We start from the raw sequence: 14,293 nt of genomic DNA on the forward strand, positions 1-14,293 counted from the left end.
CCATCAGAGCACTGGTAGCAAGGGTGGGGCTCTGGAATGAACAAACAGGATGTCGAAACTGGAAACCATCCCATACCAGAATCTTTGCACCTGCTGCCTTTGAGCCCTCCTAGAAATAAGGACACATGAGAATTTGTTCCTGTTATTGTAACATGGAATATGGATAGTTGTGTTCCTCGTCTTGGGAATTTGAGGCATGAAACCCATGGACACAAGGATGAGAGTAAAGTGACAAGAGTTAGTAGAGTAATAAAAGCAGAACTCCCAAAGGGAAGGGACCCCACAAGGGGGATGCTCCTGGGTCTCTGTGGTCTAGGGGCTTTTCAAGACTTATCTGATGGTCCAGCACCAGTGGTTGGTGTGGTGAGGGATGCCAGCATGGATCAAACAAGCTCTTCCAGCTCCAAGTTTAATAAGCCAATCAGAGGTGCATGATTTCAATCCTTTATTTGCATAATTAAGAGGATGGATCCAACCTTTTGGTTGACTTGTCTGTTGGGGAGAGAAAGTGCTTTGGGTAGGGGTCTGCTTTGTGGTTGCCATTGCTAGGGGTAAAGGTGAGGTAACTAAGGAAGGGCGGTCAAAGCTGTGAGGAACAGAAACAGTTTTTCTAACTAGGAAGTCATTGTGGTTAGAGCTGACAAGGAGTAGCTAGTCAAAGGACATTCTCCAGACCCAATGTCTCCTTCCAGGTTGGCATGATGTCCCCCTGCCCCATCCTTTCCTTCTCTGAGGCCTTAATCCTATCTGCCTATGGGAGATCTATCTTCCTTCCTTACAGTCACTGGGAAAAACAGACTCTCATTAAGGATGACTCCAAAGAGTCAGTGGTGACAATTTGTAGAAGGATGAGCTAGGATTTGAGAAAGAAAAAAAAAAGAAGCTAAAACACATACACCACATACACACACCTTGCTCTTACTGAAGTTCAAAACAAACATGAAAAAACTTAATGTAAAGTAGTGGTAAAAAACCTTAATGTAAAGCAGTGGTGGGAAATGGCAGCCCTCTGAATGGCAAGAATGAGCAAACACACGCCTGGCATGGTCAGTGAAATTTTTCACTACTGAGCTCAGTCATCGAACGGTTTGTCCTGACATAGCCAGGCAGCAGCAAGTTCCATAGTAATCGTGGGGAACAGGGTTTTATTTCTAACCAAAAGCCAGGAGGCAGTTTCTTCCACAAGAACACAGTGCTCAGCCAACTGTAGGAAGTTTTCCTGTCTTGAAGAGGGTAATAACAGTGGTCTAGTCAATTCAACACTAGAAGGTTAGGAACTGAAAAAAGTGCAAGGTTAACAAAAAGGATATTAAAAAAAAAAAAAGTCTCATCAGGAAACCAGCTTTTAACACACTGAATTTGAGTAGTTTTTAATTCCTTAATAATTAAGACTAAGGATAACTTTGTTCCTTTGTTTTGCTTAACTCATCTGTTTCTTATTACAGTGGACATGTGTTCATCGTACAATAACGAAAATCAAAAGGTATAACTTCAGTGGTAACCAGATTGTGTTAAGCCTAAAGATCTGTATTGAATTATCATCTGTTTTTCTTTTTCAGTAAGAAATAATAATGGATGATAATGGTAGTGAACCTAAAATAAAAGCTTACCCAGCATTTGGAAGGTGGGAAAAAATTCTAAAATTTGAACTAGTAGCATTTATTCATTCACACAAATTTAATTTTCCTCAAGTATCTTTAGAAATTCGATGATTTCACTAAATCAGACATCTTAAATATCAACTTTTGTTTAGGTGAATATAACTTTTCCTTAAATAAGCGTGATCAGGGCTATTTTATTTCCCCTTAGTCCACTAAGATTATGTCATCCATCACTCAATATAAGACCCTGCTTGACAGTGAAGGAAACCGTTTCATTTCGGAAGAAAAATTATTTGACAAAAAGATGTCTCACACTAAAGGGAATGGTTTAATTTACGAAATTGAAAGCTCAGTTATACAAATCATCACAAACTGGTAACTATAGCTGGCAGTAAGTTCTGTCTCTGCTGAAACTGTTTTATTTTTCTTAAAGAATATTTACCAGAAAAGAATCCTTATTAGTCATATCCTCATAGATTCCCATGTCAAAAACACAACCCTTGAGTTGCTGGGCTGCCAATGAAATAACAAGATGTGTAAAAAGTAGTTTATAACTTAGCATCTTGTACTATCATGTCACTATAAGTAAATAGACACATTTCTTAAAAACCAATTTTACACCTTAGAGAGCACATGGACTAACTTTCTTGTGTGGTTTATAAACTGCTTGGAAAAAAAAAACATATAAGAATTACGGTGTTGTTAGTTACCCACAGAGGGGGAGAGGGGTGGAAAACATTCATTTATATGTGTACGTTCTGGAAGGTTTGTTTTAAAATGCCAGAAATATTATCTCATATTTGAATCCAGTGTTTTGAAAAGTGAACCTTATTCAATAAGCATAACTTACCCTAATAGACAAGTATAATGAAATACTTGGCTTAAAACTTATTTTAAAATGCTTGTAGGTAGAATTATTTGAACATTAGACATCTCGAATTCTAAGTAGAATCCATTTTAACCCCTGGATCTGAACTTCAAATAGACTGATGAGAACAGATGGGTTCTAGGGAAAAGAACTCACCATTTAAATTGCCTTTCAGAATTCAACTAAGAGGTAACAGAATGCAGAGAGGCACTTGGGTGAGTGGTAGAAACAGAAAGTGAGAAATTTCTAAAAATTTAAAAGTTTTGTTGACACCAGCAAAGCCGTTAGCTAATTCCTAAGATCTTCAAAATGTGAACCAAAATGTGGTATCTCATTTTAGTTTTAGGGAAGAAGGGTTCTGAAAGTGATGTCTTTAAGCCCCCCTCTCTGACAGAAGGATGCTTCATGCCAGCGCAGTGACTGGCCTGTGGTTACACAGCTAGCTCTAGAGAGTCAAGACTTGTCAGCCGAATTGTGCCCCACCCCCAAATTCATGGATGTTGGCCTACTCCCTCAAAATATGACTACTTTTGGAGATGGGGTCTTTACAGAGATGATTAAGTTAAAATGAGGCGAGCACAGTGAGCCCTAATCCAATGTGACTGGTGCCCTTTTTTGAAGAGAAAATCTGAGCACAGGCTAACACAGGGTCATGTTCAAGGACTAAGAGAAGTCATATATAAGCCAAGGACAGAGGCCTGGGACAGATGGTTCCTTTGTGGCCCTCAGAAGGAACTAACCTTGGTAAAGCCTTGATCTCAAGACTTTCCAGAATCCAGAACTGAAATAATGAATTTCTTTTGTTTAAGCCACCCATGTGAGGTTCTTTGTTATGGTAGCCCTGGTACACTAATATAAGAACCAATACAGCCTCTTCAATCCTCAGATTCTCGATGTGAAGGGTGTCAATGGTACCTACAAACTTGGGATCATGCATAGCTGAGCCCAAGGACTTCTCATCTGAAATGATGAGAAGCAGAGTTAACCAGGTAAGAGAACAAATTTCTTATGGTATACAGAAACTAAATTGTCAGGGACTGAGAAGAACCAGAACTACTTCTTACCAGACCTATTAGCCCTGCTTTCTGGTTGAAACCTCTACTACTAATGACAAAAATGAAGCAAGATATAAAGTTCCACTAACTAATTCTACTTGCTTGCTAATTAGACTTTAGTTACTTATCAATACTTAAAGAAAAAGAAATTCTTAAAAAAAAAAAAAAAAAAAAAAAGACTATGAGGGCTGGGGTTGTGGCTCAGTGGAAGAGCGCTTGCCTAGCACGCCCGAGGCACTGGGTTTGATTCTCAGCACCACATAAAAATCAAATAAAGGTATTATGTCCACCTACAACTAAAAAAATATATATATTTTAAAAAAAGACTATGAGCAATTTCTTTTTTTTTTTTTTTAAAAAGGCATCATTACACAATTCAATGTCAAGGTTTTAATGATCTCCAATATATTTTTGTAAAAAATAAAGAATAATGCCGTTTTATATACTATTATATTATTGAAAACTGAAAAAAAAATAAAATAAATTTTTACATGAAAGAGATAAATAAAATTCCATTTCATTTGTTTTTACTTTTTTCAAAATGTCTAAAATAAAAACACAAGTTAATCCTATCCCAGGGACATCTTCTTTCTTTTTAAAGCAGTTCCTGGAGAATTCAGATGTACCTGAGGCAGCAGAAATAACTGTTTAGGTCCATGACTGACCATGCAAAAAATTAAATTAAATTAAATTAAAGAACCTAGGAATTTCACCTGGGATTAGATTTCGAGTTTGATGCTAAAAAAATCATTCTCAAAATCTATCAGAAAGGGGCTGGTGTTGTGTCTCAGTGGTAGAGTGCTTGCCAAGCATGCATGAAGCACTGGGTTTGATCCCCAGCACCACATAAAAAAACTAAATTAAAAAAATAAAGACATTGTTATCCATCTACAACTAAAAATATTTTTTAAAAAAATCTGTCAGACATTAGAATCAAACAATGATTGATGCATTTAAAAAAAAAAAAAATACCTGGGGCTGGAGTTGTGGTTCAGTGGTAAAAACACTTGCCTAGCATGTGTGAAGCACTATGTTCGATTCTCAGCACCACATATAAATAAATGAATAAAATAAAGATCCATCAACATCTTAAAAAAAAAAACAAAAAAAAAAACCTTATATCACACCACAGACCCAACAAGGAATCAGGATCTCTGAGAACAGGCCCTTCTAATGATCATCTTCAACATGTATCCCTGGCAATATTCACGTAAAGGAAGGAAAATCTGAGGTTAGTAGGCTACTACATTTATTTGTGAGGAAGATAAAGAGTTTACAGACTTAACAGCATCTGTGTTTTGCACCTACAAACCAGAATGTGGCTTTTCAGGGAGAATTAATGATCTTTCCAAAAATAACTCAAGAAAGAAGTCATTTTGAGCAGAGAAAACAGGTAATGGGAAGGCTACAAAGTCCTAAACAGGAGTCTCAGAGGCCTTAAATGTCTCAGGGGCCACACAGGTAATACAGAAGTAGCCAGATATAATAGACAACAAGGAGTGGAACGGGCTTGTCCAACTGCAACACTCCACCCGGATCCAAGGGGCAGCCATTACTGAGCTTCAGGGAAACAGAGGCAATGTGTTATATCCGCTCAGATCTTCAGGTTTTCAAGAGAAACCAAAAGCCCTAACATTTAAATGGTGGCAACAAATATTAAAAATAAATAAGTAAATGCATATGTACATACTTATGTGTCAACACAATGTGGGCTCAACAAAAACATAATCTGGGGGTAGTATAAAGCCAATTTTCAAAAAATTTTTAATGAACAAAAATTATACATATTTATATATCCAACATGTTCTAAAATACATATACATTATGGAATGACTAAATCGAGCTGCTTAAAATCTGTATTAGCTCACATACTAATGGTTTTTCTTTGTGATAAGATGTCTCAAATTTATTCATCCTGTCTAAATCCATTCATCCTAACTAAAAACTGGTATTCTTTGACCAACATCTCTCCAGCCACTTTCCTCTGACAGCCCCTGATAATCATCTTACTACTCTCTACTTCTAGAGTTCAACTTTTTTGGATTCTACATGTAACTCACATCACATGATATTTGTCCTCCTGTATGTATAGGCCCAATTTTTAAAATCAGGCCTAGATTTTTCAGCATGCATGTGGAAAAAAAAAAACAAAACAGCTTAATGGGACCAAAGACCCTGCTGTAAGAACAACTAACCATCAAAATTTCTTCTGCAAGGAGTTAAAGGCCTTAACTCTGAGCTTGTGTGTTCTTTCTCTCTTTCTTTCCTCTGTCTTTCCTGGGGTTTTTTTGGTTTCTTTTTTCAAGATCTCTGCCTGAAAAATCAAGTGTCTGTGTTTCTCACATCTTAAATTTTTATAGTCTCACAGAATATACAGGTGAATAAGTATATACCTTATTTATATATTTATAACACTACATAACTGGACCAAAGAACAGCCTGTCATTCATAAATCTAATAACAAGTTTATTCCAATTTTAGAAGTTTATCCCAGTCTACAGCTTAACATAACCTGCAGTAAGCTTGGTCACCTCAAAGGGCTGAGTCTATCTGCTGATATGTATACCATTATGGTAAGACATGTTTTCTTTATAAGAAATTATTAATAAAAATAATAAGTAAAATAAAATTAAATAATAATTTTAAGTAAAATTCAGTAATCACAACTCAACAACATATCAAATAAAAATTAAAAGAAACAATGGTTTGCATATATGCAAAATGATAATAAGCAGAATATAAATAGCACTGATTATACATGTAATTATATGCAGGTATAGACAAGGCTGGGGTGTTATAAATAAAACAAAAAATAGATTTGAATAAATCTAAAACGAGTGACTTTATTATTTCAGTATTTACTTTTTGTTTCACTTCATCTGATTATTTGTTTTTATATTTACCTACTTAACAAGAAGGAATTGATGATTCCCTATCCTAAATTTTGTTTCAAGTTGCTGTGGACTTTAGAACCTATTAGAAAACATGTGCTCATTAAGGGACTTTTGGGACCCAAGATGATTCACCAAAAGCACTTAAGTTAGTAGGGGTTTTCAATGGGGGGGATTTCCTTATTCAGGTTTCTGATTATCTCAGAAAATGGTGATTCTCTCCAACTGACAGTTGTGCTGTAGTGATCAGCTATGAAGATTCCATAGCTTTCACAGATTCTTTTGAAATACTGACACTTCCACTCTCAGATTGTTAACAAGTAAATTACTTGTCCACTGACCCAAAGAGACTTACTCAGAGACAATATCCAAATCATGGTTTTTCTTTGCCTCTGTCTCACCTTTTTCCCCTCTAAACTCAGTGCAAAAAATAAAACATTTTTTCAAATTAAATGCTTTACCTCTAAGAGTGACAACTGTGTCTGTCATGGACAGTAAAGGACTTTCCATCTGTTGAACTAGCTATCACTGGGGCCCCTGATGGTCTCTCAAGTATCAACTTACTTTTTGCTTCTCAATCGTGTTATTATATATGAACATATTTTCCATACTAACTGTTAACATTTTGATTTACATTTCATCATTTTACTGTATTCATAAAACTTTTTAAGTCCTTTGTGATAAGTAAAAATCCATTAAAAAAAAAATAAAAGTAGAGACATCATGCAGCCCATCGCATGCTTTTTGGACTGCTTTAAGGAAAATTATTAAATTATAAATTAAATAACTGTTCTTTTTTTCCCCCAAAACAGCTCTTTGAACCATGCACTATTTTAAAAACAACAACCACCACCTTACAAAAACAAAACTAACACAGTATCCAAAGGTATTTTTCAAAAAAAAAAAAAAATTATTTCGACTTTTTCTTTCTCCTTTAGAAATTTGTAAATGTTTTGGAATTTCAAACTTAATTACTGTAAGTGCCATAAAAAAATCCACCCAGAAACTATGACAGAAAAAATTAATTCTACAAGGATAGGGAGAGGGAAGGGAAGCAGAGAGGAAAGGAGAAAATAAAAACAGCTCCAAGCTGTCACATCTTCTCCCAGTTCGTTAACCCAATTAAACAAAATTTGCTTCCGTGTTCCATGTAACGAACATTCTGCCTCCATTTTACTTATTGCTACGACTTATAAAGCACTACCAAGTAGGGAGGTAGAAAAAGCATTTTTTCTGGAAAAACACAAGGGGACACAGCAATGTGGAAACTTCTTAAAGAACACAGATGTGATGTTGGGCAGGCAGTGGGCACAAGGCCATGTTCTGCAAATTTTAAAAAGTCATATTAAAAGGGAAAATGGAAAGTATACAACAAGATATAAACAATGATTATCTAGGTTATGATAGGGTTTTCTGACTTTTAAATTCTATTCATCTGCATTTATAACACTATTTAATAAACCATAATTTCTTAAATAAATACATAATAAATGTTTTATTTAATTTTAATGTTATATATATTATTGTATCATATGTAAAGAAATGTATGCATATGCATGAATGTGTGCACTCTTTTGGAAAAGCAGTTTCCTTGGTGCTTCAGACATGCATCACTTAGTAAATATATAACTGTAGATAAGTTAAACACACGTACCTCCAGGCCTTGACAATTTTCTTACACTTTGCTAATACTCCTGTCCAAAAACTGGGAAACTGTCAAGGCAACCAACACTGTAACTGTGGAGTACTTAGGAGGATTATACTCTGAGGCTGTATAATTGATTTCTCAATTTTAATCTTAAATTTTCTCTAAGGAAATTTCTAAAGGAGCCTAAATATTGCACATTATTTTTGAAAAAACTAGGGGGTATTTTTTTTTTCTTCTGATCACAAAGTGGTCTCAGACACACAAACTTTTCCTTTCTATATTTAATGTGTTCTAGGAGTCAGTTGCAATCAGCAAATTGCCCATGTATTGGAATTAGATCTAAATTCAAGCTCAGCTCTGCTGTGTGATCTGAGGTGGATTATTTAAGCTCTCTGACACCATTTCACCTTCTGTAACTGAAGATGAGGCTTCCATAAAACCGACTTGAGATCATATTTGTAAACATTCCTATCACTGTGTCCAGGACTTCGTTTGGGCCCAATACAGTAATCCATTGACTCTCAGAACTCAAATGAACCTCTTGGGACCAAGTCCCTTAGATTTGCAATCATCAAGCTGGCATTTTCTGAGCAAGAGACTCTCTAAAAGAGGCTTCTGGCCAGTTAACCTTGTTTAGTGGGCTGTGTCACCCTGGCAAGAAGCCTTGAGCTTTCAGAAACTATGGTGACAGTGCTAGCTGAGGTAGGGTAAGAGGAAAAGAAGGTAGAAAAACAACAACAGAACCCGCTGAGACAGTGACTAACAGTCTTAAGGAGAGGAGTTTCCCGGAAGGGAAGCAACATAAGTTTCTTTTTCCTGTGTTGCAAAAAGGAGGAAAACAAACCTCCAGAAGCGTATTCGGTCCGACATAACTTTTTCAAAAGAAACAAACGGTGCCTTCCGAAGACTCACCAAGAACCACTGCCTAAGACTGACTCGCTCCCTAAGTTTGAGAACTGTCAGAAAACTAGCAGTACCGCTCCCCGTCGCCCCAGGCATCCAGCGCTCTCGCGCACGATCCCACCCGTCACGAAACGGACCTTTGGCTTGCCACTGCACGACAAATCCAGAAGATCTCCTCTTACCCCTGGCCGGGGTACTCCTCCAGCGACATCAAAGTCTCCCGGGCCCTGCCTCCAACCCTGACCGCCTCCCACGTCCAAGTTTTCGTCAAGCACAGCAGCCCCCCACCCGCAACCCGCAAAGCGCGTTGGCGGTGCGCCGCCTGCTCTGCGGCTCAGCACTACCCAGCAAGCCCCAAGAAAAGCAAGTCCCCGGGCTTCTTGACCACCAGGAGCTAGTTAGTCTACTGCCCGCAGCACGCGCTGGCCGCCGAGCCCCAATTCCCAAGCACCGGTGACCTGCCGCCGCTGCAGCTCCCGGGTAGGTTCCGCCCCCGCCCCCCAGCGCGCGCTCCGGGGCTAAGCCGGGAGAAGCCCCACCCCAGCGGGAGAGGGATCACCAGAGGCAGGAGAACCCAGATCCTGGGCATGGCTGTCGAGCAATTCGCCGAAGTGAAAGGGCCTCTCCAACTCGGAGCAGAGCGAGTCACCCGCCCTGGGAGACGTGACGGCCAGGAGAGCCGCACCTCGAGCTCTGGCTGGCGTCCAGGTGTGTGCTCGGCCAGGGCCCGCCCCGGTGCGCCGGCAAAGTTGTTCTCAAACTGTTTCCCTCTCTTCCCAGAAGCGTCTTTGAACACCTGTACTCCGTTTCTTTTGAGACAGGAGATACAACCTAAAGAAAACCCCTAGGGTCAAGAAGAAGGGAAGTTTTGCTGGGGAACGCCCGAGGGAGGGCTCCATTGATTCAGCAACTTGGCCTGCGCGGGGCGGGGCGGGGCGAGGTGGGGGTTGGGTAGGCCTGAGAGGGGAGAGTCAGGGTTTGTTGCACAAACGGGCATTTCCCCTCCCGGGGTGTTTCCGCGGTTGTCTGGCAAGCTCAGTTCAGGTGAGGACCCTGAGAACCCGATTGCTCCTTCCTCAGCTTTCCTGGAGTTCAACCTGGGAAGGTTGGAGAAGACTTGAACCGAACCTGGAACTAAGAGTTGGTAGCTCCTGCCTGAGTGCAGGAGCCTCGGCCAATTGTGGGGAACCACCAGCAGAAGACTTGGCGTTCACTCAGCTCTTGATCTTAGGGTTGCTCATAGGAGCCTCTTAATATTGTATCAAGTGGCAGTCATCAAACGGAAAGGTAGATATTGTGCTATGGGATTCTGAAAAGGGAGGGTCTATTAGGTTGTATTTCTCAAAAGAAGAACAAAGTTAACTACTTAGGACAAATCAAAAAAAAAAAAAAACAAAAAACAAAAAAAAAAAACCCAGCTGTATTAAAGGTTCTCAACGACTTCCTCTCCTTTGTTACTCATTATTTCCTGAGGAATGTTCTTAAAAAAAAAAAAAAAAAAACTTGTAATTCTTTAGTGCTCTCATTAACACAGCTTAAAGCCACTATTATTTTGGAAAAGACTATTATTTTGGAAAAGGAGATATCTCCGTAGATGGTTTTGCATGATTGTTACAGAAAGTAAGTCTGTGCAGTGACATCATTAATAAGCCTGAGTCCAGAAGCAGTTAGTCAACTGCATCAGTGCAGATTTTAGTATTTGCATACTCCATGAAGCTTAGCACCTTGCTACTACTACCTGTCTTCCACCTCAGCTGGACTCATCTTTTTATGCACTCTAATCTGGAAGCATCCTTGCCTGGCCCACTCCTCATCCTTCAGGCTTCCTCTTAGTGGACATTTTCTTCTGGAAGCCTGTTCATGCCCCCAAATCTGGAAATCTGGGTTAGGTCTCACTCCTGAATGCACTCACCCTGTGTTTTGCATTTGTTGCTGCACTTGTCTCTCATCCTGGTATTGATTCACTTGTCTCTGCTTCACCTTGGGGTGGATTGTTCATGCCATCTGAAGAGGACTCTGGCTGGCAGGTCTTGTTCAGTCTGGGCCTATAACTGATGCAAAGAAGTGAGTGGAGGAAGGGAGGATGGACTATGGGGACCCTCTAGGTCATCTTTGCAGCTTTTCTGTAAATATTATACTATTCTAAAAATTTCATTTGAATTGTAAAATGTCAAGAAAAGAGGGAAGGAAAGAAAAGGGAAGAGAAAAAGAGAAAGGGAGGACAACTGGCAAAATCAACATCTCCTGAGTGTGAGTGCTGAGTCAGCAACTTTCACAAATGATTTGCCCTTGAAAAAATTATAGCCAAAAAAGTTTAAGCAACACTGGCAAAGCTGGTTAGTTAATAAATAGCAGAATGAGGGAATTGATCTTAGATGTTCTTGCTCCCAGGGCCTAGTTTTTTCTGCCACCACTCATCACCTCCCACCTCTGCATCTAATTACGCTCAAGTTCAAAGAAATGGGTAGAGGAATATATCTCATGGAAAATGATTTTAGAAAATTCTGGGTTATTTAATTAATTACTTTTTAAACTTAAATTTAACTATTTGTGTGTATTAGTTCTACAAATCAATGGGTTTCATTGTGACATTTCCATACACAGATCTAAAGAGCTTTGTATCCATCCTCCCTACAACTGTCAATTAACTTCATGATGAAGAGGAATCCATATCAAGAGGTGAAAGCTGGTGCTGTCATCAGAGTCTTGGATGGGTATATATTGTCCTGAAATTGAAACCTGTACTACCCACAGTTACTAACTCAATAAATTCTGTTTTTACCTTAGCCAAATTCTTACAACTTAAAAGGATCCTGATGTATCATCAGAGTTTATTATCAGTAATAACAAATCCTTTATTTCCAAAATCAGTTGCTCCAAATTATTATTCTGGCTTCAAACCAGTTAAAGATAACTGCCTATACAACTCTATGGAGACAGCAGGATATAGGGATATTACTTTTACCAAAGAATTTTTCTGTCACTAGAGGGCATCAGAGCCCACATCTGCCAAGTGATAAACTGAATTTTCTATCAACTAATAAAAAGCATATACTACATGCTTTTGAAATTATGTCAAAATATACCTAATGTTATGTATAAATAAAAAGAAACAATAAAAATATATTTAGCTTCTTGAAAAGGAAAAAGAGGAGAGAGAGCCTTATTTAATAAGTAATCTGTGATCCCGGTCATACAGATATTTTTATCTCCCAGAGAATATATCATTTCTTATAGGGTTAAAGGTATAATATATGCAAAACATCTATCATAATAAATACTAGTTGCTACTTTCACATTGCTTTGCCTAATAAGATGCAAATATTTACAGGGCAAACTGCTAATTTGGGTCACAGTGCAGAAGGAAATAAAGACAAATTAAATGGCTCATAACCTCCTTTCCTGAAATGACTCCTATATGAGCATGTTCTTGTGCCAGAAGGGACTGCATAGCCCTTGGACAAGTGCCTTGGTGTCCAGCTGACCAGGGCTGGGGGTCCTCTACTGAGATGTGGAGGACACTGTTAAATCTCCCAATTTCTCCCACCACAAAGATTGGTGGTGTGCTAACCAACCACTTGGCAATGACCTGGAAAATACAATGCACTAAAGGATGTTTAGACTGTAGCAACTGGGCTGCAAATAGCATTTGGGTCAGCAAGGGGGTAGAGAAAATAGCTGTTTTGCAGGCCCTGGTTTCATATTCTCAGGGTGCCCCTCCCCTACCATTTCTGCATATAGGGGTGCTCTAAAAAGCATAGATACTCCATGACTCCATACATAAGAAGAGTACCCACGCCAGGAGTTCAAAACTGGCACATTTTTCAATAACTGCTGCTCTGGGGCAGACAAAGATTGGGCCACATCTTCATTAACCCCAGGCATCCTCTTGCCATTTTTGTGGTCCACTTGTATATATTAAATATATGTTTAAGCAGTATGTATTTTTAAAATCACTTTGTTTCTTCAGTCATTTTATTTTTAAAATAAAATATTACACTATCACCATAAGTGAAAAAATCAACATTCCTTGCCAAAAATAGAAGGTACCCATAAAAATAAATAGACATCTACTGAAATAAAATATTTGCCTGCATGCCACTAAAAATTGTTTCCCAATACCATTGGCGAGGGTATTATCATTCTGGAACAGCTGACATAAGAGATGGTAATGCCTTCTCTCTGTTTCAGCTCTCCTCTCTACCCCCATATGAACACCAGAGAAAAGACTAGCAAATCTGGGCTACAGATTATTCCTAGGAGACTACACAGTAGATGATGTTAAAGCAAAAAAGATTTCAGAGCAGTAAGTGGCTTGTCTCTTGAATCCCATTTAGTGCTGCTGGCACCACCAGGACAGTTTTTCTCTATTAGAAAAGGCCAAGGGACAGCTGATAGGAGACAATGGTTAGGTAAGAGGGAAAAACCACAGTAAATCCTGCAGAGCTGGAGAGAGTAGAGTGAGAGGTCAGAGAAGAGAGAATAGAGGAGTTGAGGACTGATTGAGTACACAGAGTACTTGGTTGCTCTTGGAAGGGAGAGATTGATGATTTTTCACCCAAGGCAGCATCAGCCAATTAATAGACATCATGGTATGGCTACCCAGTCCAACTGGGAAAGGGGAGAGAGAAGATGGAGAGCTTGGTTTGGATAGAGTATTTGTGCACCTGCTCAGAGAGACTTTTTCCTTTCCCTGAAAACACCTAACATTATCAACTTGCAAGAGAGAGACACCAGGGTTTTAAATCCTAGTTCTGTTACTCCATAATCTATGCGAGACTGTGCATGATATATAAGCCTCAGTTTTCTCACTTGGCAAACATAAGCAGGCTTTCCAATAATAATGATTTGCATGGGACTTGATTTTGCATTTTATAATTTTATTTTAGTGTTTTAATTTTCAAATTGCCCTCTTAAGACCATGTGGATCGCCAACACCTTTTATAGTGACAATTTATACAGGCCCTGACCATCTTTACCAACATGAGTGCCCTCAGGCTTACCTATACTGCTTTACCTCTTTGCTAGCTAGGAAAATATCCTCTGGGCTTCTCCACAAAGAAAATCATATTTTCTAAATTTTCCAGAAAAGAAATATTTTAGTCTATTTTATGGTGCTACAGAATCCCAAAGACTGGGTAATTTATAAAGAAATTTCATTCATTCATTCATTCTTTTATTGTTACCGGGATTGAACTGAAGGGTGCTTAACCACTGAGCTACATCCCCACCTTTTTTATTTTTTGAGACAAGGTTTTGCTAAGTTGCTTAGGGCCTTGCTAAGTTGCTGAGGCTAGCCTCCTGAATTGCTGGGATTACAGGTGGGT

At 38.8% G+C, this 14,293-nt stretch overlaps 1 protein-coding gene and 1 long non-coding RNA gene across 3 annotated transcripts in view; one reads left to right on the forward strand and one right to left on the reverse strand.

Annotated features, from left to right (window-relative positions):
* Window positions 1-9,800, reverse strand: part of Fas (Fas cell surface death receptor) — a 26,409-nt gene extending 16,609 nt beyond the window's left edge. For both annotated transcript variants that reach the window (XR_007349227.1, XM_015498860.2), the window contains exon 1: window positions 9,526-9,800. Coding sequence is in view for 1 of the 2 variants with exons in the window: in XM_015498860.2 (XP_015354346.1) it covers window positions 9,526-9,555 (30 nt within the window). In the remaining variant the exon portion in view is untranslated. The remainder of the gene's footprint in view (window positions 1-9,525) is intronic.
* On the forward strand, window positions 9,534-11,752 carry LOC107153330. Its single transcript, XR_001504898.2, has 3 exons — window positions 9,534-9,674; window positions 10,047-10,253; window positions 11,571-11,752. It is a non-coding gene; the product is annotated as an uncharacterized LOC107153330 (long non-coding RNA).
* The last annotated feature ends 2,541 nt before the right edge of the window (window positions 11,753-14,293 follow it).

This window comes from Marmota marmota, unplaced genomic scaffold (assembly GCF_001458135.2).
Source record: "Marmota marmota marmota unplaced genomic scaffold, marMar, whole genome shotgun sequence".
Taxonomy (NCBI): domain Eukaryota; kingdom Metazoa; phylum Chordata; class Mammalia; order Rodentia; family Sciuridae; genus Marmota; species Marmota marmota.